A 24,548-nucleotide genomic window follows, 5' to 3' on the forward strand; every position below is an offset into this window, starting at 1 on the left:
ATAGAGCGTTGTGGAAGTCTAGCCTGGACTGGATGAGGCCCTGAATAACAACCTGCTTAGCTTCAAAGGGTAAAATCGGTAGGATCTTTCTCAGCATTCGGATAATCCCGAAGCAGGTTGCTGCTGTTTTGGTTGCCTGGGTATTGAAGGTAAGCGTTTTGTCCAGCCATACTCCTAGGCTTTTGATGTCCTCCTTCAGGGTTGGAGGTGAGCCTAAGCTTACGGGCCATAGCTGGTCGTAGGCGATAAGAGTAGGGGGGCCGAGGATCATTATCTCGGTCTTTTCACCGTTGAGTTTTAAGGATGATGTTGTCATCCATCTTCTAACATCCTCCATGCAGGCTGCCAGGTTGGATTGGGGGAGCCCGCTGTTTTTCTGTGTCAGGGAGACCACCAGCTGGGTGTCGAGCCACAAAACATGTAAACAGTAACCGATTGATAAGATTTGAACAGTGTATATAATCAAATCTCTTGAGTATTCTGTTTATGTACATGTATAGATTTTTGGCTCTCAGAAAATGTAGGCAATTTATTTTAAACACAAATTTACTGTTTTCATATTGCAAAAAACAAAATACTTTAGCTACCAGGAATTAGTACTTCTAGTACTTCAGAAACAAACAATGATCTATGCGTAGTAGTGCACAGTAAAGCAGGTTAAAGATGTACACATCTTTCAAACTCGTGCAGCCCGAGTGCATAACTTATTAAAACATGCCATTTCACCTCTTCAGCTAGCAACAAGCAAACAATAACACCCAACACCCCCACCTTTAGTCATCCCTTACCAAGCTATCATGATATGAGTGCCATAATCCCTGCCAAGCTAAGCTCCCCACTGTAGGTCCAAATCCCACCCAAGCACCCATAGTAAAAATAAATTGCTTCCATCTTCTGAATCCTCCAGCAAAAACTGGGAGCTGTCAAATGCACCCGAGCCATCGCCCGGAGCCCATAGGTTATCTTGTAAATGTTCCCATGCTCTAGTCCTATCAATTGTTTCCTGCCCTCTCTCCAATTACCTGTTATGTTATGAAGATTTGTAGAGTGCACTATCACCCTGGAGAGTATCCTGGTGCTGAGCAGGTGTGAGTCTAGCCAAATCTCCCGCCTAGTAGGACTATTCAAAAAGCCAAGCCTTAAGCTGATAGATGAATTGTTGTGTGTAGCTCAAGTTTATACTGATTTCAAATGGCTATGTGGAGAAACACCAAGGTACAGTTATCTCCAGGTGACAATGGCGTGCCAATAGCACCCGCAGTCCCTGTTGTGCGGGATGCCCCCCGAGCTCCAGGGACCCCCTCCGGCACTGTACAAGGGCGGCGGGCTAGTGGCCTGAGAGCTCATAACTAGGTCCGGAGCGTGGGGGGCCCATCCATCTACTTTTAAGGAGGGACCCCTAAAGTTTAGTTATGACACCGCTAGGTATATTACTACAGGATTATAGTCAATGTCAAAAAGCTGGAATCTAGAGGTTTGTGCAGGTTTGTGCGTTCCAGCTACCACGATAGAAAGCAATCAAAGAAGATCCTGAAATCTACTACACAAAGGGCAAATGCCATAAAGTATTGGTGTACTGGTGTATAGGGATATCAGCAGAACCACACAGTGTTAGCAATATCTTTATTTATCGTATGATACAGTGGCAGCATTGAAACAGACATTTTTTATACAGCAACCAGACATTCATATGTATCATATGTTCAAGATTGACAGAATTCATGAGCAACAGTAACAGCACAAAATATGTAGGAAACACTTGCAACTGTGTTTCTGAGGGGTTGTTCAGAATGCAAGAAGTAGGCAAGAGTAAACTGTGCATAACCCTGGCAGATGCACAGGCGTGTTAGGAGCAGGTAGGTTTTGGAGCATTGCTTATAGATTGTTAATTGAGAACATCCGGTTTAAGGGCAGTGTCGAATGATGAAAAGCAGAGGTAGCACCGAGCTGAACTTGTATCTATTTTGCATGTTTGTTACTGATTCTTCACAGTGACGGAGGAGTTGGTGACGCGAGCGCCATAGTGCCCGGCCCAGTTCTGGGTGTCCTTCCCTTTGTGAAAAAACTTCACGTAGCGTACATTGGGACCATAGTTACAGAACACATGCGAGACCTGCAGAGGACAAAGTAAAATTAGACATGCCACTCAGTGGCTGCAAGAAATGTAATTTTTTGCTTATTTTAAATATTTTTGCACAGTCTATTGCTTTGTTTTTAGACAGTGTTATTCTTTAATGACCCTCCTGATGAAGCAGCCAAATCAAACAAACGTATACAGTTGCTCTTCCTTTTTCTGTTCTACTGAATACAAATAAGATGTTACCCAACACCAACAGACAGTGTCTCTGGTTAACCACATCTCTCCAAGTGATCAACAGATGTTTGACTGCATAGTTGGCAACATTATCAGTGGTGATAGACAACTACTGCGAGTGGGGGGGGGAGTGTATTACAGTAAATAAAAGTTACTTACAGTGCAGCAGCCATCATCCTCGCTCTGGTCCTCTTCCTCTCTGTGACGCCATGGCCCCGACCAACTCCCTTAACCAATTCTGGCACTTCTCTCAGGATGTTAAGCAACATAAGAGAAGGGTTGTATGACATTACAACGCATGCTTTTACTACGCATGCCTTTACATCACAAGTTTTACAATGCATGCTGTTACAACGCATAGTGTTGAGGGGTGCTGGATAGTGAATAGTTTAATTTACTATTCCAACTCCAGTCCTTGTGGATAGTAGGGAAGGTGTTGGATAGTAAATTAAATATATTCCCTATCCTAGAGCGCCCCCAGCCCAATGCGTTGTAACAGCATGCGTTGTAAAACTTGCGATGTAAAGGCATGCGTCGTAATAGTTGAGTTGAAAAGGATGTTACCCTAAGAGAAGTGCCAGGGTTGGAGGGATATGCCTCTGTTGGCACTCCAGAGGGCACTGGAGGCCTGCACTTGCTCCCAATACAGCTGTCTCGCAAGAAATGCACATGCACGGGCACACGCGCATGCACAGTTTTCTCAAAGAATTACCCAGACGGCGAGGAAAAGGAGGAGGGCAGCCCAGGAACGCCGCATGCCAAGTAAGGGGTTTTAATTTACTAGAATTAATGTAGATTTACTTGTTAATATAAGGGGAGTGGAGGTGGGTGGCATAGCGGAGCAGAGTTCCACAGAGTTTGTTCGCAACTCCGTGGACCTCCGCGTAGTCCCGCTATGCCCACTACGCCCAGGGTTACCTGACATCCAGATTCTCCTCAGTGCCACCCTCACAAATCTTGTTTCATTGGTTTGGAGGAAGATTACCTATTTGTTTGCCTATCAATCGATAATAGGCACATCTTCTTTCACCAGTGAAGATTTCATTTTTTTCAGTGAACCCTTGGCTACAATTGACTGACTGTTATTTCTACTTGTACTTTCTGCTCTGCATGAACTACATTTTTCTCTTGATATTACTTTTTTTATTTTTTATTGCCTGTCAATCGCTGAGGGCACAGCTATTATCATCTATGAAAATGTGTAATTATTTACTGTGAGGAAAAAGAAAAATACATTTTGTTCAAATGTTATGCCATCTCAGGTACTAGTTTTTTGTGGCGTACCACATAGAATACGTATATTGCAATTACTTATTGATTGTTTTGTCATATTTTGATTTTCTTTTTTAGTTCTCTCTCTATTTTTTCTCCATTTGTTTCTCTTTTCTTCTGCGTACTTTTCTTCTATTTTCTTCTGTTCCTTTTACTTACCATGGCTTCTTTCACTATGTCACAACCTCCTTCTTTCCTGAATGATGTAGGCAAACCACTTATTCCATGGAAAAAATGGGTGAATCTTTTAGAATCCTATTTAATTGCCATGTGAAGTGATAGATTTTCATCTGTGCAGAAACAACATATTCTTTTACATAATCTGGGTAAACATGCCAGAGAAATGTTTGATGATCTTCCAGATCTTGCAGAGGAAAATCAAAGAATCAATGAGGATGCCCCGGGTGATGCCCAACTTGATGTTTATCACAACACCCTTAAAAACTTTAGAAATTCAGTTTGGGGAAAAATTAAATGTTGTTTTAGAACACCATACATTATTTTCTAGATCACAGGGGAAGAATGAGAAAGAGAATAACTATATAGCAGTTTTGAGAGGTTTGTCTCCAACATGTGATTTTGGCACTTTCACTGAAGCCTTAATCAGAGATCCGCTTGTGAGGTGTACCAGTGACAAAAAGATTGAAGAAAAGTTTTGGCTGATGACCCCGATTTCAAACAAGCTATAGACATCGCAAAAAGTATAGAACATACAGCTTTTTGTATTAATGAAATGAGAGATACAGTTGGTGACAAAGATGTTGATGACAAAAGCATGTATAAGGTGTCTGGGAGAGAGGATAGAATTAAACATGTTACATTTGAAAATCCCAAACTGAAAAATGAACCTGTAAACTTTCAATGTTTCAGGTGTGGTCAAGACAAAATGTCCATTCCCTGTCTGTCAAGCAATGCCCCAGGTCTTCCTCCCATCGTTGCTGGGGTCCGTCTGTCCCGGACCTTTTTAAGAGCAATGCTGGATTTGTATAGTTTAGTGACCATGTGTGCTGCGTCTTTATCAGTGATAAGCAAACTGAGTGGGGTAAAGTCTGCATACGGGGAGCGAAAAGTGGTTATGTTAGTGGGAAGTGTCCCCATCAGTCTAGCGACTATGAAATTATCCATGTAGGTCATCCCTGGGAGTTCAGTTAAGTCAGATAGCGCGCATGCCCGGCCTTCGGGAAAGAGAGTCAAAAGTATCCAGACCTAGCTTAACGAGGGTGTTTTGGACCACTTTTTCAGAGGTAAGTGGAAGGAACAGATTATTGAATAGGGGAATAGTGGACGAATAGAGAGGGCTGGTACCCAACATAGTGTTAAGTCTACGCCAGCCCCACAAGTGGTGGATAAAGGGTGAATGTCCTGGGGGTCAAGTGGGACACCTTTCGGGATTATTGCTTCCAGTGGTGTAGGGGCCGCTTGCTCTCGGTCTGGCTTCATGTAGGGTATTCCGGCATCTGGGTGGAACCAATGTGAGCGTATTGGGCCTATGCTACCAAAAAAGAAAGTTGAAAATCTGGAACCCCAAACCCACCTTGGTAATACAGGAGTGTTAAAGTGTCCGAGGAGACTTGCAACCGGCGGCCAGCCCATACTAGTGTGTTAAGCATTGTCTGGTTCGATACTGAAGCCTGTCCGCCCCGGTCCGACTCAGCAATTATTGCCGTAGAGCGGAGGGCGGCCAGGTAAGAACCAGGCATTTCCAAATTCATACTTCCGCTAGAGCGGAGGTCAGCGCTCTAGCTGTCACCGCCGTCAGGGCTATTTAGATTGGCCAGACCTCGGAAGCGCTGCGGTAGGGAGGTGGTGGCAGCGTCCCCCGACCCGCTGTTGCATACGAAGGTAAACTGACTGCTTGCTTGTCCTGACTGCGAGGGCTGCGAGGAGTTAGGAAGGAGAACGACACGCAAGGCATTTTTAATATTGAATATCGTGATTTTAAATACTTGTTGGAATTGATTTAAGAATCCACATATGTTACTATAATTGCCCAAATTCCTAATACTCTCCCCCGCACTGTCCACATTGTCTGGTTCGATACTGAAGCCTGTCCGCCCCGGTCCGACTCGGCAATTATTGCCGTAGAGCGGAGGACGGCCATGTAAGAACCAGGCATTACCAAATTCATACTTCCGCTAGAGCGGAGGTCAGCGCTCTAGCTGTCACCGCCCTCAGGGCTATTTAGCAACGCCCTTCCAACAAGCGCGCAGCGGTTGCGCGCAGGGGGCGCTTTCGAACGCGCCTAAGAAGCGCCGAAGAAAAGCCCGTCTGCGCCCGTCCGCGACAGGACGGGACAAGGGACATGGCGCGGATCCCTGGATCTCTTAATACTCAGGTTAGCCCCATTTTATGTTATTCTAGAGAAACGCTTCTCAGCTTAAATACAACCCCTGCTGAGATATGCATACGTGACACTTGGCCTAACTTTGAAGGCACCTTTTCCTGTGCTAAATGCCACTTTCAGGCCACAAACATATGCCTACCTAGAGAAAGCCCCACTGATGTGGGCTCTATAACTGGGACACAACAGCTCGCTCGGACCCTTCCTCTAATCGGAGCTGATAGCACAGACAATGTTAATCATGCTGCCAGGAAAGGACCTCCAGGACTCAAATGTTTTTTACTGAACGTACGTTCATTACCCAAACACCACCAACAACTGTGGGATCTTAATAACTCCAAATTGCCAGATATCTGTTTTCTTACGGAAACATGGCTTAAACCTCATACTATTCCCACAATTATGTTGGCGATACCTGCCGGATATAAGATTCTACACCTAGATCGACAGATTAAAATCGGAGGTGGTGTGGCTGTTGTCTACAAAGATAACTTAAAGGTCTCAACACTTGACCAGTGTAGCAACGACCAGATGGAAATAATGATTTTTAGATTTTCCTCCTCCACCAAATCACAATGGAAAGGGGCACTATTATATCGTCCCCCTGGTTCTTGTCAGGATTTTTCCTTAAATCTTATAGAACTATTAGCCCCATATTTTAGAGCCAATGAAGACTTTATTCTCCTTGGAGATTTTAATATTCATGTAGATGTATCAAATAATCTTGACACCAAATCTTTACTTGATGATCTATCCAGTCTAGGACTCGAAATTCTAAACTATGGCTCAACACACATAGGAGGTCATACACTATATTTAATTCTAACCAACTGCCCCAAAATAAGATGTTGTTCACCCACTCCTATTCATTGGTCAGATCATTATCTACTATCCTTCCAATTACTTGGCTCATACACACGGTCCCAAAAACCCCTTCCACCTATATGGAAAAGAAAATGGCACAAAATAACACCAGAAGCATTACAGCAAATATGGAAAGAACCTACTTTCCTTGAAGAGGATAACATTGAAACAGGATTGGCCAAATTCAATAAAGCACTATTAGAGGCCATTGATCAAATTGCTCCACTAGAACTACATAAACAACGTATTAGGTCCAAAACCGAAATATGGTATACAGAGGAATTAAGAGCCGAAAAACAAAAATGCAGGAGTTTGGAGAAAAAATGGATGAAAACTCACGCTCCCATGAGCAAAACTCTTTATTTAGAAGCTCACTCCAACTACCTTAAAAATATAAAGAAAGCTCGGAGGCACAAACTTGACTCACAAATCACAGAGGCAGGAAATTCCACTAGGGAATTGTTCAAAGTGCTACAATCCTTTGTTAAACCTACAGTTTGTGAGAGTCCAGATGATTTTAACCAAAACCTGTGTGATGAGATCTCGATATTTTTTGAGAAAAAGATAGACTTAATCTATGACAAAATCACTAAAACACCATACAATAACAGAGATATCATAGATAGTCCCAGAGATGAGTCCACTAATAATGGAACATGTAGACCCACTCTGACTTCGATTCCAGAGATCAGTCACACTGAAGTAGACATGCTTCTTAATTTAATTAAATCTGGATCACCGACTGACCTACTACCAGCCACGATGATTGCGCCTTTGGGCAGCATTCTGGCTCCAAGTCTTAGAACATTGATCAATATCTCCCTAAAGGAAGGAAGGATCTCTAATGACTGGAAGATGTCGGTAGTGAACCCCATTCGCAAAAACACCGCGTTACCATGGTCAGACCTTAATAACCTACGTCCCATATCCCTCCTACCTTACATCAGCAAGATGACGGAGAGACATGTCAACACCTATCTCTCTAAATTCATCGAGGCAGCGGACGGTCTGGACCCTTCTCAATCTGGGTTCAGACCAAATCATAGCACAGAATCAGCTCTCCTCTCCGTGACCAATACCATCCGAATGGCACAGGATAGAGGAGGCTCTATGATTCTGGTGCTATTAGATTTGTCCGCTGCCTTCGACACGGTGTCTCATGACACCTTGATCAGTCGTCTGGAGGGAGTAGGTGTGGAGGGAACCGCTCTATCTTGGCTGAAAAGCTTCATTTCCAATAGATCACAAAATGTTCGCCTGGGCTCCCACTATTCCACCTTAAGGGAGCTCACCAAGGGGGTTCCACAGGGCTCATGCCTAAGCCCCACATTATTTAATGTGTATGTGGCCCCCCTGGCGAAGGTCGCAAGGAAATTTGGGTTCACACCAATATCCTATGCAGACGACACCCAGCTGCTGTTCCCATTCCAAAACATGACTTCTGCAGTAAGGAATCCCTTTGCTGCTGGAATGAGAGCCATAGCTGGATGGATGACCTCCAATTACCTACAGTGTAATGTTTGGCAAGACGGAGGTCATGCTCTTTGGAAATACCCCTCTCCTTTGGTCGCCTGAGTGGTGGCCGCCAGAATTAGGTACAGTTCCTTGTCCCAAGGAAAGTGTGAAAAATCTGGGTGTCAAACTAGATCAATCCCTGGTGTTAAAAGATCATGCCACACAGGTTACGGGAACCTGCATGAGAGTCATTGGCCTACTCAGAAGGGTTTTCCCATATTTAGCTGACCACCATCGGAGAACACTAGTACAAACTTTAGTTATGAGTAGGCTTGACTACTGCAACGGACTGCTCATATCCGCTAATGCAGAACAGCTGAAGAGACTACAGGTTGTTCATAATACTGCTGCCAGATTGATCCTTAATGTCCCTGCTAGATCCCCTTCACTTCCCCTATTGAGCAAGCTACACTGGCTTCCCATACGTCAGAGAGTTCAATTTAAGATATGTTGTACCATTCACAAATGCTTATACGGTACTGGCCCTAGGTATCTGACCAAAATCTTCCAACCCTATCAACCAGGAAGAACTTTAAGATCTGAAAATCAAGCTTTGCTACAGATCCCTAGGATCAAAAGAGAAAGGCAAGGAGGCCGGGCCCTTGCATTTAGAGGTCCTACTTTATGGAATTCTTTACCCCCCTTCCTAAGACAAAATTCCAATCTTGCTACCTTCAGAAAATACTTGAAGACGTACTTGTTTCCTACCTAGCAATCCTAAGATACGTCACATAAACTTGCTGTCATTACCTATCTTCGGAACAACACAGCGCGGAGATATCTCCCTGGAGATCGAATTCCTGCGCTTTATAAGAAATATAAATAAATAAATAAATAAATAAAGTATGCTCCGCAGTTGACTCAAAAACGTGTTTGTTGGGGGTATGGGTATCGTGCGGAACAGGTAGAGGAAACAAGGCAGTACTATTATCTTAATGAGCGCTATGCAGCCCGCCATTGACAGAGGCAGTTGTAGCCACCTATCCACCTGTGATGCAAGCTGTGCAACTGCAGGCCCATAGTTCAATCGTATGACCTGACCTTTATCTCTGTGGAGGTGAACCCGAGATATTTAGTTCTGTCAGCCGCCACTGGCAATGGGTATTCGGCATCGCTTACCAAGGCTGTGTTTGCAATGGGAAATGGAACCGACTTACCCCAATTGATCTTAAGGCCTGACATGATCCCATATTGTTCAATCTCCTCAATAAGAGGATGTAAATTGTCATGGGGATGTCGAACGAAAAGCAAGATATCGTCCGCATACATGGACATTAATAGGGGGCCGCCAGGAAATTGCAAGTCCCAGAACATGTGCTTTTCCTGCATATGTTGGACTAAGGGATCAAGTGCTATGATAAATAATAAGGGAGACAGCGGGCATCCCTGACATGTTCCACGCGTGATTGGGATGGGTGGGGACAGAGAGCAGTTTACCCGAAATCGGGCAGTTGGAGATAAATAGAGCAGTGTCATCAGTGCTATAAAATTAAAAGGGAGACTTAATTTGCGCAGCGTGGCCATAAGAAAAGGCCATTCAAGCGAGTTGAAGGCCTTTTCTGCATCTAAAAGAGCCACTGCTGCTGGAGTAGTGGGTTCTATGCGGTTGATGACAGAAAAAATTGTTCTCAAATTCAGGGCTGTGGAGCAGTGCAGAATAAAACCCGATTGCACGGGGGAGAGTATTAGTTCTAATAATAGTGACAATCTAGTGGATAGTTGGCAAGGAATTTATTGTCAAAATTTATGAGAGAGATGGGGCGATAAGATTATCAGCTGGTGGGATCTTTACCCGGTTTGAGTAACAGAGAGATGGCCGCCTCCCTCATAGAAGGGGAGAGGACGCCAGCTTCAAGGGCCTCAGTGTATACTTTTAGAGTTGTGGTACTAAGCTTTCCTTGTATGCTTTATAAAAAAGCCCCATCAGGCCATCAAGTCCCGGTGCTGTTGAGCCCGTGAGAGCGTCAATGGCAAGCTTGATTTCCTCTACCGTGAAAGGATCTGCTAGGAAGTCTGCCTGTCCCTTGGTGAGCCAGACCATGGGCACTTCTTCCAGATATGCTAAGTGTTGGGAGAAATCCGTGGGTAGTGTGGTGGAGTAGAGGGAGCGATAAAATGTCATCAGCTCTGCTACTATGTCGGTATCATCTGTTGCTGCCGTATCATCATCACGCATGATTGTCGCTATATGTCCAGACCCCCTAGGGCGATGCACCAGGCGAGCAAGTGTCTTTCCTAGGCGCTCACCTTCCCCATATCTGCGTGCCATCATGTATTTCCCTAGTAGGGATGCCTCTCTGTCGGCATGTTCGTTAAATTCTAAGATGAGTGCACTGCGCTTGTTTTCCGTTTGTGGGTCTGATGGTGATGTGTCTAACTGTGTGAGCTCAGGTTCCACCCTGGCGAGACTGCCCTGAATCGCACGCAGCACCCCAACCTGTTTGAGAGATAACTACACCCCGAATATATGCCTTAAAGGAGCCCCATAGTGTCGAGTAGCGATCTACTGTGCCTGTATTGAGGTTGAAAATTTGGTAATGACCTCTTGGACCTCAGTTTGAAAGACCTCATCCAGTAATGCAGAAGCGGGAAAGGACCATCTGCGTTCCCATCCGGCCGAATGTAGAATGCCCAAATGAAGAAGCTCCGGAGAGTGGTCTGATAAAGTATGTGGCAATGTGTCTACTCCCTTTACCCAGCACAGCCCACTGCATTAGTTAAGAGATAATCTAAGTGGGTATGTGTGGAATGGAGAGCAGAATGCAAAGTGTATCCTGGGGTCAGGGGGTGATGTCGGCGCCATAGGTCTTGGAGGTCCAGGGATTGTATGAGCTCTTTCATCACACCATTTGAACATGATTTGGAGGTGGCAAGTGAATTAGAAGAATCAAGTGTTTGAGCGAGCCACATGTTCAAGTCGCACCCTACGAAAATTGTATCATAATCATAATGGTTTAATAGGGTGTGCAGCTCCTAAAAAAACCCGAGGTTGTCTACATTAGGCGCGTATATATTCATGAAAAGGACCGATTGACCCAAGAGTTTGCCTGTCACCAATAAATAGCGTCCCTGCGTATCAGACTTGGTCTCCTTATGCAGAAACGGGAGGGAATGGTAGATGAGGAGACTGACCCCCCCATGAGAAAGTGCTATAACTAGCAAAGAACCGGTGGGGTCCCCAGGATGAGGCATATGGAGGGGTTCCATGAACAGGCAGATGGGTTTTCTGTAGAAAGGCTATTTTGACCTTGTGTTGTCTGAGATATGCTAATACCAATTTACATTTCCTCCGGTTGTCAAGCCCCCTGACATTCCATGTGATGAAATTAACATTTACCAAAGGGGCCACAGCCCTACCCAGGAGAAGGGGATCAGATGTCTACATGGCCTGAGTGCAAACCTCCGGTCGGGAGGTGTTGATGAAAGGAACCTGCAGAGGGACACACATGAGGGGAAATACAAAAGTAACCTATCTAATAAATCATATTACAACACATTACACCCGTAATACAAAACCCACCCACCTCCCACACCTGGACTCGAAAGCCCTGAGAGCTGGATCCCTCCCATAAGAACCAGAAAAAAGAGGGATAGAGAAAACTCCAACAGAAATAGGATTGGAGTCATCCTAAGGGGCGGGCAACGCCTCGGATGCCCGAAGACCATAACTGGTACTACGTAATATTTGATTGTGTAAACTTTTGAAACAGCATAACAGTTTAACCCGTCTAAAAAAAAGGAAAATCCTCCAAAGGGTGAGAGGTTGCACTGATATAAAGAAAAAGTGGACAATTAAGGCAACAAATTTGACACTACTAATAAAGATCTGCGCCTTCAGCTTGTGCTAAAAAGATCAGAGCTGGCAGCCATGCAATTATCTGGGGAGGAATGACCAGAGGACAGCGTTGGGCTTCTCCGCACCGCTCCCTGACGTTGTTTACAGAAAGCGAGGGTGTTAATGGCACTTTCAAAGAAGCGGGGTTTCCCCTTGACCATCACTCTCAGTTTTGCTGGATAGAGCATAGTGTACTGGAGACCCAGGGCTCGAAGTACAGTGTCTTGATCTCTATAATTGAGCAAGCAAGCTATGATAGCACAAGGATGGCTCCCGGGTGGAGGCTGTGGCCCAAGGTATCGGTGTGCCCTTTCCACCACAAAGTTTTTGGAGAAACTCTCTGTGCCAAACAGTTCAGTCAGCAGGGCTTCAAGAAAGTGATCCAGGCTGACCCATGTTTGTCGTTTCCGCCAGGCCCATGATGCGAATATTATTTCTGCAGGACCTGGCTTCAATATCCTCGTTTTTAATCACCACTGCCTTTAGCAGCCTTTCTATCCTTTCGAGCCTACACAACGTTTCTACAGAGTGGTCTTCTTGAGTAGATATTCGTTGTTCAGCCTCATTTAGCCAATTTGTATGTACCAAGTCTCTGTCGCATCCTATTGAGCCTAGAGGATAGCATGTAGAGTCGTGCATCAATACCACAAAACCCTGCGCGCAACTCGGCCATTATGGCAGCAGTCCCTTCCATGGATTGTGGTGGGCTGCGTCCAGGGCCCTCCACGCTCTCAGGGTCTTGATACAGATGCTCCGAGCTGTCGACCATGTCGAAGGGGGGATTACATTGTTTTGGGTCTCCTCAGCCCATTTTTAAGGGGATGCTACTGTCTGGATCACAGTTTGAAAGAACAATAAATTAGGAACAAAGTAAATGGTGGACTAGGACTGACATCAAACAGTAATAAGAGTATCTAACCAGAAATTCTTGGTACAAAAATATGTGTTTTTTATTTATTATTATTCAATCATTGTTTAAAAAGCAATCATTTTTATCCGCTATGTATATATATTTGATATACAATCTACATATATGTCATGCTATACATTTCAATTCATTCCAATTTGCATTATATTACAGCGGTTTATTGATCCAATTGTACATTTTGGTCTAAAACATGGCTAAAGGTTACAGGTTACTACGTGCGTTTCGGCTGTGAGCCTTCATCAGGGAGCCATGAGTATTCCAAGTGAACCTATACAAAAAATATATACATAAAATACATGTCAGTGTCAGTCTATTGTCCTAAACAAGTTTTTTAGGACAATAGACTGACACTGACATGTATTTTATGTATATATTTTTTGTATAGGTTCACTTGGAATACTCATGGCTCCCTGATGAAGGCTCACAGCCATAGCGGATAAAAATGATTGCTTTTTAAACAATGATTGAATAATAATAAATAAAAAACACATATTTTTGTACCAAGAATTTCTGGTTAGATACTCTTATTACTGTTTGATGTCAGTCCTAGTCCACCATTTACTTTGTTCCTAATTTATTGTTCTTTCAAACTGTCTTGTTTATCCCGAATTAGGAACTATAGTCGGGGATACCCCCAATTTCTTGCAAACACTGTCTGGATCACAGCCCGAGTAGAGATCCTGCTGTGACGGAGTGCGGAAACATGCTGGGGGGATCTCCCCGACAATGCAGCACACCACTCCCACTCAATGTATTCTAGTGCCCCCAAGGGTACAACAAGTAAGGCAGATCTATGTGGCGTGTTCTTCTCAGTGCGGTGTCCCCTGCGAGGTATTTATTGCCATGGATTGTACTTTCTGTAGCTTAGTTCTGTCCACCAAGGAGGGATTGAGTTATCTGCAGATGGGGGGGAATCCCTTCATCCCAGTGTTTATGCAATACTAGGCACCTGGAGAGTTCAAGATGGCAGTGGCCTGATTGTAGCTCTTCGTGTTGCTACCCCTATCCCCTCTGGGCGCTGAAGCGGGAGAAGAAGTGTCTCCAGGTTTCAATCCTGAGGCATGATGAAGGGAGAGGAAATCTGTGGCTCAAAATATTCCCCTAGTGGTGGTAACGGCTGTCCCTAGTAGTAGCCGGGTTCCAAAGCAGCCGTCGCTGGGACCTTACATCGGCTTCGGCCCTCAGTGCACGTCAGTAGCGGGATGGATGGGGAGGGGATCCTCCGAGGGGCCGCGGGAGGAGCAGAGGGGCTGAGAGACCGGCACAGACCCCGGCACCAGTAACAGCGGCGCCAGGAGAGGCGCACGGCGGTCAGGCCCAATCCCCCGCCCCCCTCACTCACCCGGTCACGATCTCCGCAGCGTCCGGAAGGAGCCCAGTCTTGCCTCCACTGTGCTGGTGCATCTGGTATGCAGGCCCAGTATTCTCGGTAAGCCGGTGGGGCCTGGCGGCGTTCTGCAACTCCGGGCTCAGGCTCACCCGAGGACAATGTCTCCTTGGGGCCTCCGAGGTGGGCCGGGCCTCCACCACTCACCGCTCTTTGTCGTTTTGTTGTCTCCCGGGGCGGTGCGGTCTCCAATTTGTTCGTCAGTCAGCACACTAATCCCCACCCCATTCTGGAGGGCCCCCCGCAGCTGTTAAACGTGTGGTGGGCGCTGGAAGCAGCTGTTTCTGCGTTACTTAGGGCTTCGGGCGCCGGAGCTTCAGCGCTGAGCGGCCTTTGCGGTCTCAAGCTTGGCCACACCCTCTATAGACCAGATATCTAACAAACAGCCTAAGAATGTATCTGCATTGACAAAAAAAAGGCCTTGTTGAACCTGAAGACATCGCTATGCAATTGACCCGTATTAAATGCCCAGCCAACAGTCAGTCCTTTCATTGAACAGACTGGTGCTTCAGACAAGTGAGGTGGAGCAGTACTGCCTTAACTCAATGAAATGGGTATGGAGTGCCCAGTGGCACTGATCTGTCACAGACTGCTTCCTTGAGAATACAACTGGTCTGCCATTGAAAAGAAATGCTTTGCTTTAGTTTGAACCTGAGGAGGTTTCACTTTACTTGTTTAGCACCAAGGTTGTGGTCCACACAAATAACAAACCACTTACGTGGTTAATAGCTTTAAAGGATGAGAATCACAAGTTGTTGAGAAGATCCATCTGATTACAAGGCCTAGATTTCACTGTAGAACACAGAGCTGGAATGCAGCATTGGAATGAACAACTTTCTTATTGGTTTTGCCAATCTGACGACCGGATTTCTCCAATGATTGAGTAAGGTTTTGGCTAGTGTGATCTTGTAGGATCTTGTATTGACACAGGAAAGTGCCCTACATAATGCAAAAGCATTCACCCTTGCTGTGATTGAGACTGCACGTAAAAATCTTTCAGGCCCCATTAGCATAGTAACTCAAGTGTGCGCCCACAGAGGCCTAGGCCTGTTGATGGTTAAGCTAAGGCCCAGAATCTGTTCTGTGACCTGTAGGGGAACATCAAGCATGCCCTCTGCTGCAACATGGGGCTAGCATCCATCTCTGGCGTTGTTGACATACTATGGTGTTTACTGATTTTGGGGATTCATACATCTAATCAGACCTTTTTATTATTACAGGGGGAGTGGCCCCACTTGTGTAAAGTTCTATGGAGATGTAACACCCAGACCTTTGTACTGACTTTCTGTTTGCATGCTGAATTTATGTATGCATAGTGATGTATGGTACATGTTTGGTACCAAGAATTGGTGTGTTGCGACAGTTTGATTGTTGGGATCGGTATGTTTTGCCACTGGTTTAAGATGGTACAAGAAAGAAGGTGGATACAGCTTCCTCAGGCAGTGGAAGGATAATGCCTGTATTTTTTGTGGCTGAAGGATGGAGACCCAGACACTTAAATGAGGTAGGATGGAGACTGGGCTACGTTTAGAAATTCTATGAGGCTCTTTTAGCAACGGATTGCTACAGTACTTCTGGAGCACTGCTATTTGGTGGATGGCAGGTCAGAGGGACATCAGATTCTGTTGCTAAAGATGAGGACGTTTCTAGGGAGGGCCTACCCCTTGGTGTGTCCCTGATGCTATTTCAGGAAGGCTGAGGACATCAAGATTGAGAACTGTACTTAATTTGTGCTGGTGCTTGCCATTGCTCGGAGCTGGCACGTTTTTTAAATAAGCGGTATGCATTAATGATAGTGAGTACCCCGCATGGTGGTGCTCTGTGTCGATTTATGAGTAAAGTTTATTGATGGCCCATTATACTATTTAAAATAAATTACAAATTATAAACCAAGGACTTCCACGCTAACCCTACAGTCAGGTGACATTTGGGTGGTGCCAGCTGCAGTGGACTCATGGGAATTTGCTTGGGCCCTGGCACTTAATCTTTTACGAATTAGCACTGGTTCAGTGACTTCACACTTCATTGTGCAATGCTTTGTATACACATGCCTGGAGCCAGCACTGTCACAGACATCTTCAGCAAAATTGACTCACTTCAAACTGGTTCCAGGGCCTTAGACAGTCGGTCCACATCCCCTGTCGGAAACAGTGTGGAAAGGTGGGCTCTAAACTACTGCGCATGGTTTCAGGTCCAAGTTTGTCTTGACTAAGGATGGAATTGCTCTGCAGAGTACTTGAATAACCGCTGTGAGACAAGAGCTTTTGTCTGCAAGACAGCCAGTCTCCCAGAGGAAAGGAGACATTGCCTGAAGTCTGCACAACTTGCTGGTGAAGATGTGGGGCGGTCTAGAACCTAGAAGTCTGTCTTTCTGTCTGTCTGCTCAAAGAGGGAAGGAGAAGACCTGGGCCTGCAGGAAGGGAGACTGTCCATGCGAAGAAGCCCAGAAATACTCCTGGTGCATGAAGAACCCTTAAGATGCTGACTGGTATTCGAGAGTGTGCCCGATGCTGGCCCCAGCTGAGAAAGGTCACCCACCTCCCTCCGCGGGCAACCTTCGTGAAGCAACATACTTTAATTGCCAGTATGCCATCCAGCTTCTACCTTGCAAATGGTGGGGCATGCCTGCTGTCGTGCTGTGCATCCGGGCCTCACTGCCACTGTTGTCAAGGACTTTCATGATGGTCTGGAGGCTACAGGAGCCAAGACAAAGACAACCAGAAATTCTCTGCATGTTATGCCGCAAGAGCAGCCTGACCAGAGAAGTCACATCCCTGTCTCCTACTGCTGCTGAAATCTGTCATGTGACCCCAAAGGGCGTAGAAGAGCAGCAGAAATGTCAAACAGCGCTCCACACAGAAAGTGAACACATGTCTGTGTTTGAAAGACTGAGGGGCAGATTTACAAGCCCGTTATGACACATTAGCGCTGCCGTTGCGGCGGCACAAGGCCAGCGCCATGCTGCGGGTTATTTACAACGTGATGCATCTAGGGAGATGCGTACCATTGTAAAGCCCTGTGCCACAAGTGGGCGTTTCACCACGGGGGGGGGGGATTCCGGAGCAGGAACGCCTCGCAAAAGTGGCTGAGTGAAATAATTTCACTTAGTCACTTTTACGGCCATGCTGCTTCAAAACCCTGTGCCTGCTTGAAGCAGGCGTAAGGATTGATGCATTATGTTAGGCATAGGGGGACCCCGAGCCTTGCTGGAGCTGCGTCGATCTTGCGACGCGACTCCAGCAATGCGCCGCCTCTCCGCCGGGGGATGTGACACAAATTTGCCCATCCGTGCACCGCATTGTAAATGCGGCGTATCAGTGGTGGCGCACGGGTGGGCAGATGCATCGCAACTCTATGCGGCGCATCAGTGGTGGTGCACGGGTGGGCAGATGTGTCGCAACTCTTCATCCCTGCTGATTAGCAGAGATGTGGCAGAAGTAGTAAATCTGCCCCCGAGAAACTGTGTCTTGCCTTAGAAAGCATACTGAAATCTGGCACAAGTGCAGCCAAAAACTCTTTAGTAAGATACAGTTTGAACTGACGTACAGGTCTCCCATAGTGGGTAATCACCTACATAACTAAATAGAGTATTCACACCTGAATCACTTCTTGCCTGAGAGTCCCCATGGTAACACACACATTTCAATGGGTGGGGACTGAAGCCATAGTACTGGGTCCCTGCAGTAGGGTGGCACGTTGCTCACCTTGTGTAGTCTGGGTGCGGGAGCTCTACCATTGTGACCCAGAGCACTGGAAAAACCCTGTACCTGAACCTGATTATTGTGTGTAGTATGTTTCTTCATATTATTAAAGTACTTCTCTTTTTACAAAAACACTGGTCTGGCAGAAAATGACTGTGTCTCTTGGTTGACTGCTAAGTTTGGGGATGTTGCCACCCCCACTATCTCTGTGAGACAGCTTTACATTTTCACCCTTGGTACTGCTAGGGTCAGGTGTGGAAGGCGTGTATAGGGCCCAGTTTGTGGACCCTTAGAGGGATAGACCACAGGCAAACAACCCAACCACTGCAGTTGTGATGCAGTAGCCCCTCTACCTAATGGCCCCCTAATTAAAATGATACCCCATTTATGAAATTGCACTATGAGTGGCCCCTCCAAACAGATTGGATGATGGAGCCCTGCATACATATACCACGCATGCATTTACAGTGCAGTCTCTACTCCGACTCTGGCGTTACCATGCATTCCTTTACCGCACAAGTCTTTACCACGACTTGCCTTATAAATCACTATTCCAAATCCAGTCTATGCAACAGTAGGGAAGGCATTGGACTTAAAATTCAACACCATTCCATCATCGCGCCCCCTAAAGCAAATCGCTGTAACGACTTGTGTGGTAAAGGAATGCGTGATAGCTTCGTAGTCGGGATACTGTCTGTATTGTTAAAGCAGATCGTGGTTGTAACTGCGTGGTAAATGATGTTCCCCTCTAAAAAACAACTTAGCTGGTGACACCGAGAGTCTTGGTGATGCCACGTGTAATTATTGCAGCCATTCCCACTCCCTCTTCCCCCACTTTAAGTAATCTCTGAAACAGCCATTATTCCCCCCCCCATCTCCAGAAATCACTCTACTTGGTAACTCGGGTCCACCCATAAATAAACTTCTAAAGGAATACTGACAGTCTTTATAATCCCAACTCTAAACAGCTTAGCTGACAATACTAGGAATAACTATTGTAATCGCCATACAAATATAAGCTAACTAGAAGGAATTGAGTCATAATTATATTAAACACTCTACTGCATAGTCAGCTAATCTGGCCTTACTGACAGCTGTTATTGGATTCTCCTCCCAGCAGTGACCCCTCCTTGATTAGCTGTAACTAGAAATGGAACCTGTAAGAGAATCAGGTCACAGGTGATACAATTACTTCATACTACTGGTAATTAGTAACACCCACGACCACGGCTCCCCCTCATGACCCCTTGGTCATCTGTACCTTGTGATATTTTCCATCACTCCATTGTGGAATGCTGTTCGGTGCTTCTTTATATTTCGCTATTACCGTCTTTCCATCGGAGGCCATCAGCTGCACCCAAATTTCATACACACATCCACAATCGGTGCGTCCAGCGTACCTTAATGGAGAAAAACAAATAATGTGTGTAACAAACAATTTGTGAGAGGTATACTAAAATACCATCACTGTCTGAAAAAGTAGCACGTAGCAAAGCCAAGATGAGAAGCAAATTGAAAGGCAGAAAGTCTATGGATGGTTGAGACAGTAGGTCTGTGGGTAGTTAGGTTTGGGCGAGCAACGTGACTTGGAGAAATCATCAAATATAATCTGGCCAGGGCAGTACTTGGGGAAGACAGATTTGTGTGTGCAAAGAGGAATAATTCTTGATCAACAGGCTTGGCCCTCCTCCCTACCAGTAGGCATTTAAGTATGCTTGAAGAGCAGGTCTGCATGCAGTGGTGAGGATGTGATCAGTCATGTAGCCCCATAGTTGTTACCTCCTTTTCAGACTCTGTTTGGGGGGCCTATGAACAGATAGGGGCCACCCAGGCCTCAACTGTGGTGGTTGAGGTAACTTGCCACTGGTGTCCTGAGGTCTGTACCATGATGGCCATGCAAACTCAGACAAGTACAAACCTTTCCACACTTCAACCTCAGGGTAAGAAGGTCAGCAACCACTTGCTTCTCAGGGAAGTATTGAGGAGCACAAGAGTTCAGAACTCAACCGTCAACTAACAGACACATGAACTTATTGCCCAGCCCAACACTTATATTTTATGGAAAATAAACTACTTTAAGATCACAGCAGAACTAAATACCAAACAGTTGTTGTAACCTAAATCAGTGAGTTACTTCAACCCCTTTCTGGTCCTTTATCCCTGCTATGATTTGGATCCCTTGACTAGGGTCCCCAACGCACTAAGAGCAGAGGCACTGATTAGGCACAGGTGCAGATCGTATTAAATACTCTCATTAGTTATCTTCTTATCTCATTTCAAATCTTTTATCACTTGGTTTTACTTAGTAAAATAATCTCCTTCCCATGTTAGTGTCTTGTCCTAGATGTAGGCTATACCCTGCATTTACCTGCTGGTAGTCCTAGTAGTGTGGTGGGGAAGAATGCATTCCCTCCTTGTGGTGCTGCTTCTTCTTCTGCGGGCCGTTGTGACAGTCCTGTCCCGCAATAGAGATCAAGGGATGCAGCAGGTGGATCAGACCTACTTGGAAGCACTGATCTTTAGAAGTGGTGGCCTTAGGAGCTGGATGCAGACAGGTACTCATTCCAAGCAGTTGTGGCGTCTGACCTGACTCAACCCATGGTGTGCCTTTGTCATTTCTGCTTTGATGGCAGCACAGCTTTGTTTCCTGATGTCAGTAGTGGCAGCACCTGTCTTTAGAGCCCAGGACAGACTGCCAGGCTACCCAGTTGTACTTGTTCTTACAAACTCTTATTTCACTGACACAGGAAAAGAGAGAGCACAGGTCCCTCCTGGCTTCGTTTTTTTGTGCCAGTTAGATTTCTCTGGGTGCTTTTTAAGTCAGGAACATGCTGGACACCTCCTCTTGCACAGTCTCGTCTCCTGCAGGGCCAGGTATACTCCTTCCCAGTTTCAGGAGGTAGGCAGGCAGCCTTGAAGGAACTTCAGGCAGATCCCAAAACCATGAAGCTCAATCAGGGAGTTTCGAGTCATCATGACACGATCTACCCTGAGGAAGCGAAACCTCTACTGCGTACCATTTAAATTTGGAATCAAAGGGGTACAGCTCAGTTTATGGGTAAGCACACTACCTCTGTAAACAACAGGTGCAAGGAAATGTACCCAAAATAAAGGAGACACCTCACACGAGCAAGAGGGAATACGTGGAGAAGTGTGGCTCACTGGTTAGAGCGGCAGACTCTGAAGCAGAGATCAGGCCCGGGACCAGGGTTCAAGTCCCGACGCGGCAGGGTCTTGGGCTCAATGTCCGTGGACTCGATAATTCTCGCCTCGGCGCCTACTCTAATCATGGGTCCCACGCTGCAACTCTGGGCAATAGCTTGCTTAATCTCCACAACGGCCCCTACAACACTGGGATGCCTGGCTTCACCTTGGGGGTGCCCAGGAGGGGCCTCTCACAGGGAGAGCCAGGAAGGGTTCCACAGCGTTATACAGCGTTGGGGCAGCTGTGTGCTTTACAAAATACACTACATTTACAATACAGATGCAAAAATTACTGTGTTCCAGGCTTCTCATGATTGGTGTCAACTCCCAGGCGATGGAAGGACTAACTGGTCATAGGACTCAGAGTCAATGAGCTGGCAACAGCAATACCATCAGTTGTAGGGGATGTGCGAGGCCTATAAGCATCTTACCCTGCTTCTAATACATGAACCACCTCTAGAGTATGTGTCCTTAATTAGTGTGTCGCATCCATGACTGAGACTTTAACGCAGGCACAATCAGAGGAAAAAAGACCCTACTTTCAGTCTCACATTGAAACCAACAACTTTTTAAAAAGAACTTGTTGTAATGTAGCTTATTAACAGTGGGCTACAAGTCAGGATGTATAAGGAAGCTACACACAGTGATCTATTGAGATACTAGCAGCACGTCCCGACCTTGTGTGTGAGCAACAGGCTTCCCCGACCCCCGCCCGCCCCGACATTGTCCAGCAGCCCAGGCCCCCGCCCGGCCCCTCCCCGCCCCGACACCCGCCTGCCACCGACATGGGTCCCCTTACCTCAGCCGCCGCTCCTCCCGCCTGTCTGCTGTTTGTACCGCCGCTGGCCTGTCCGCTGCTCCTCACGTCACCGCTCTTCCCCCGCACCATGTCCGCCGCTCCCTTACCTCAGCCGCCGCTCCTCCAGCCTGTCCGCTGCTCACACCGCCGCTGGCCTGTCATCTACTCCTCACGTCACCGCTCCTCCCCGCGCCATGTCCGCCGCTCCTCGTCGCGCTCCTGGACGCCGCTCCTCCCCGCGCTCCTGACGTGAGCACGCACTTTGCGGCCGGCGCTACTTCGGAGTGACTACTTTTTTTTACTGTAAATTTTTTAAATAACGTTTTTTTTAAATTTATATAGCCTATAACCATTTACACACCCTGACGATTCCAACGGTGTATCAGGTGTGTGGATTGGCACTGTGGTTCCCGAGTTTACCCGCCTCAAAGGCTGAAAGTTCTTCCTTTATTATAGTAGTATAGATAGCAGCCCGTCCGACCTTGTCCGGGAGCAACAGGCAGCTTCCCCGACCCCCACCCGCCCCTACATTGTCCATTATGCCGGGCCCCCGCCCGGCCCGTCCCCCGCCTTCCCCGACCCGAACCACTTCTCAATGGACTTGTGTACAACATATGTCTCTGGAGCGAACATATCTCTATGGAGCGAACTCCCACTTTCGTTGCTAGGCAGGGCAAATCTTTAAAAAGTAACCACTCTCCCACTATGCATATTTCAGAGTGGCCTGACCGCATGACTACAACAGCCCGTCCCCCGGCCGGCCCGTTCCCCGCCTGCCCCGACCCCCGCCTGCCCTGACCCCCGCCTGCCCCGACATGGGTCCCCTTACCTCCGCCGGCGCTCCTCCATGTAAAACCCCTTTGGCTACACGTCACTTTTTCCTCCTTTTCCTCCTGTAATGCACCGTTTGTCTTTTCGCCGCCCGCCCGCCCGTCCCGTCCCCCGCCTGCCCCGACCGCCTCCTGCCCCGACCCCCGCCTGCCTCTACATGAGTGCCCTTACCTCCGGCGGCGCTGCTCCCGCCTGTCCACTCGCACCACCGCTCCTCCCCTGCGCCATGGCCGCCGCTCCTCCTCCGCCGCCGGTCCTCTGCTCCTGACGTCACCGCTCCTCCCCCACGCCATGTCCGCCGCTCCTCGGACGCCGCTCCTCCCCGTGTTCCTAACGTGACCACGCACGTCGCGGCCGGCGCTACTTTTAAGGGACTACTTTTTTTTTAATCTAAAATTTTAAATAACGTTTATTTTTTTAATTTATGTAGCCTATAACCATTTACACACCCTGCCGATTTCAACGGTGTATCGGGTGTGTAGATTGGCGCAGTGGTTCCTGAGTTTAGCCGCCTCAAAGCCTGAAAGTTTCTGCTTTATTATGGTAGTATAGATTGACACCACTACCATTCGCAGCCTCCCAGTCTCCAACTGGTTTTCCTTAGAACATCCCACCGTGGAAACCGTGACTATTCCTGGCACGAGCTGCTGAGCAGACTTAAAGAAACAAACACCTCCATGTGACTACAACACATCCCCTTCACCCAACAATGTAAGATAAAAATATACAATGAGAAAATTGCTACACACACAATAAGGCAGCATTAAATAACCACTTAATGGTAAAAGAATAATGGAAACACAACACAAGAACAATTGATTCCAGGGGCTACCAAATACCTGAAAATAGCACTAATTCATGACATAATCCTTGAAGCGTTCAGGAGTACTCCTGGTTCTCATAGGATTATTCCTCCTGAGAGAATCATTAGACAAACTCATTCTATACTCATGCAACCTTGATACTGGTGGCACTGCATCCTCTATCTTATTTAACAACTTGTTGCCACTGTACTTCACAAATCAGGACATGCTCCACTTGTTCTCAGTGCGAACTGTCACCACATTCCTTCTAATGGAATTAATGACAAAAGTACCCATACATTCAGTCACTCCTTTCCTCTCCCACAGTGGCTTTTTCACTAAAATCAACTCTTCTTCACACCATTTTTTATTCTTCACAGATTTCTTCATATCATATCTGCGTTTATACTTCAGCTGATACAACCTGATTCTAGCATCCACCTCCTCTTTGTCCAAATTGATAGTCCTTTTCATTTGCAGACATTCAGGAGTCAATTTGGACATGGCTACTCTACCCCTCAAGAACTCAAAAGGCGATCTTTGTGTTACACAATAAAGGATAGTGCGATGCGCCCACCACTTGTCTCTGAGTATTTCCTTAAGGGGAGTTTTTGTTTCTATGGCTCTCTACACACAAGCTTTTACCAATCTATTGAAGCGTTCCGCAAGACCACTGGCCTGAGGCGCATATAGAGCTGCCCTATGATGGGTGACCCCAAAATCTCTGTAAAACTCCTACATTTCTTGTAAGGTG

At 46.5% G+C, this 24,548-nt stretch overlaps 2 protein-coding genes across 3 annotated transcripts in view; both read right to left on the bottom strand.

The window, feature by feature from the left end:
- The window catches only part of MRPS12 (mitochondrial ribosomal protein S12), a 793,384-nt gene that overhangs the window by 513,500 nt on the left and 255,336 nt on the right, over positions 1-24,548 (bottom strand). The gene's annotated exons all lie outside the window — the stretch shown is intronic.
- The window catches only part of LOC147692678 (F-box only protein 2-like), a 104,525-nt gene continuing 81,587 nt past the window's right edge, over positions 1,611-24,548 (bottom strand). For both annotated transcript variants that reach the window (XM_086936818.1, XM_086936819.1), the window contains exons 5-6: positions 19,419-19,557; positions 1,611-2,113 (exon numbers count right to left, since the gene is read on the bottom strand). In XM_086936818.1, the coding sequence (XP_086792944.1) occupies positions 1,976-2,113; positions 19,419-19,557 (277 nt within the window). In that variant the 3' untranslated portion in view covers positions 1,611-1,975. The remainder of the gene's footprint in view (positions 2,114-19,418; positions 19,558-24,548) is intronic.

Source organism: Lissotriton vulgaris, chromosome 9, assembly GCF_964263255.1.
Source record: "Lissotriton vulgaris chromosome 9, aLisVul1.2, whole genome shotgun sequence".
Classification (NCBI taxonomy): Eukaryota; Metazoa; Chordata; class Amphibia; order Caudata; family Salamandridae; genus Lissotriton; species Lissotriton vulgaris.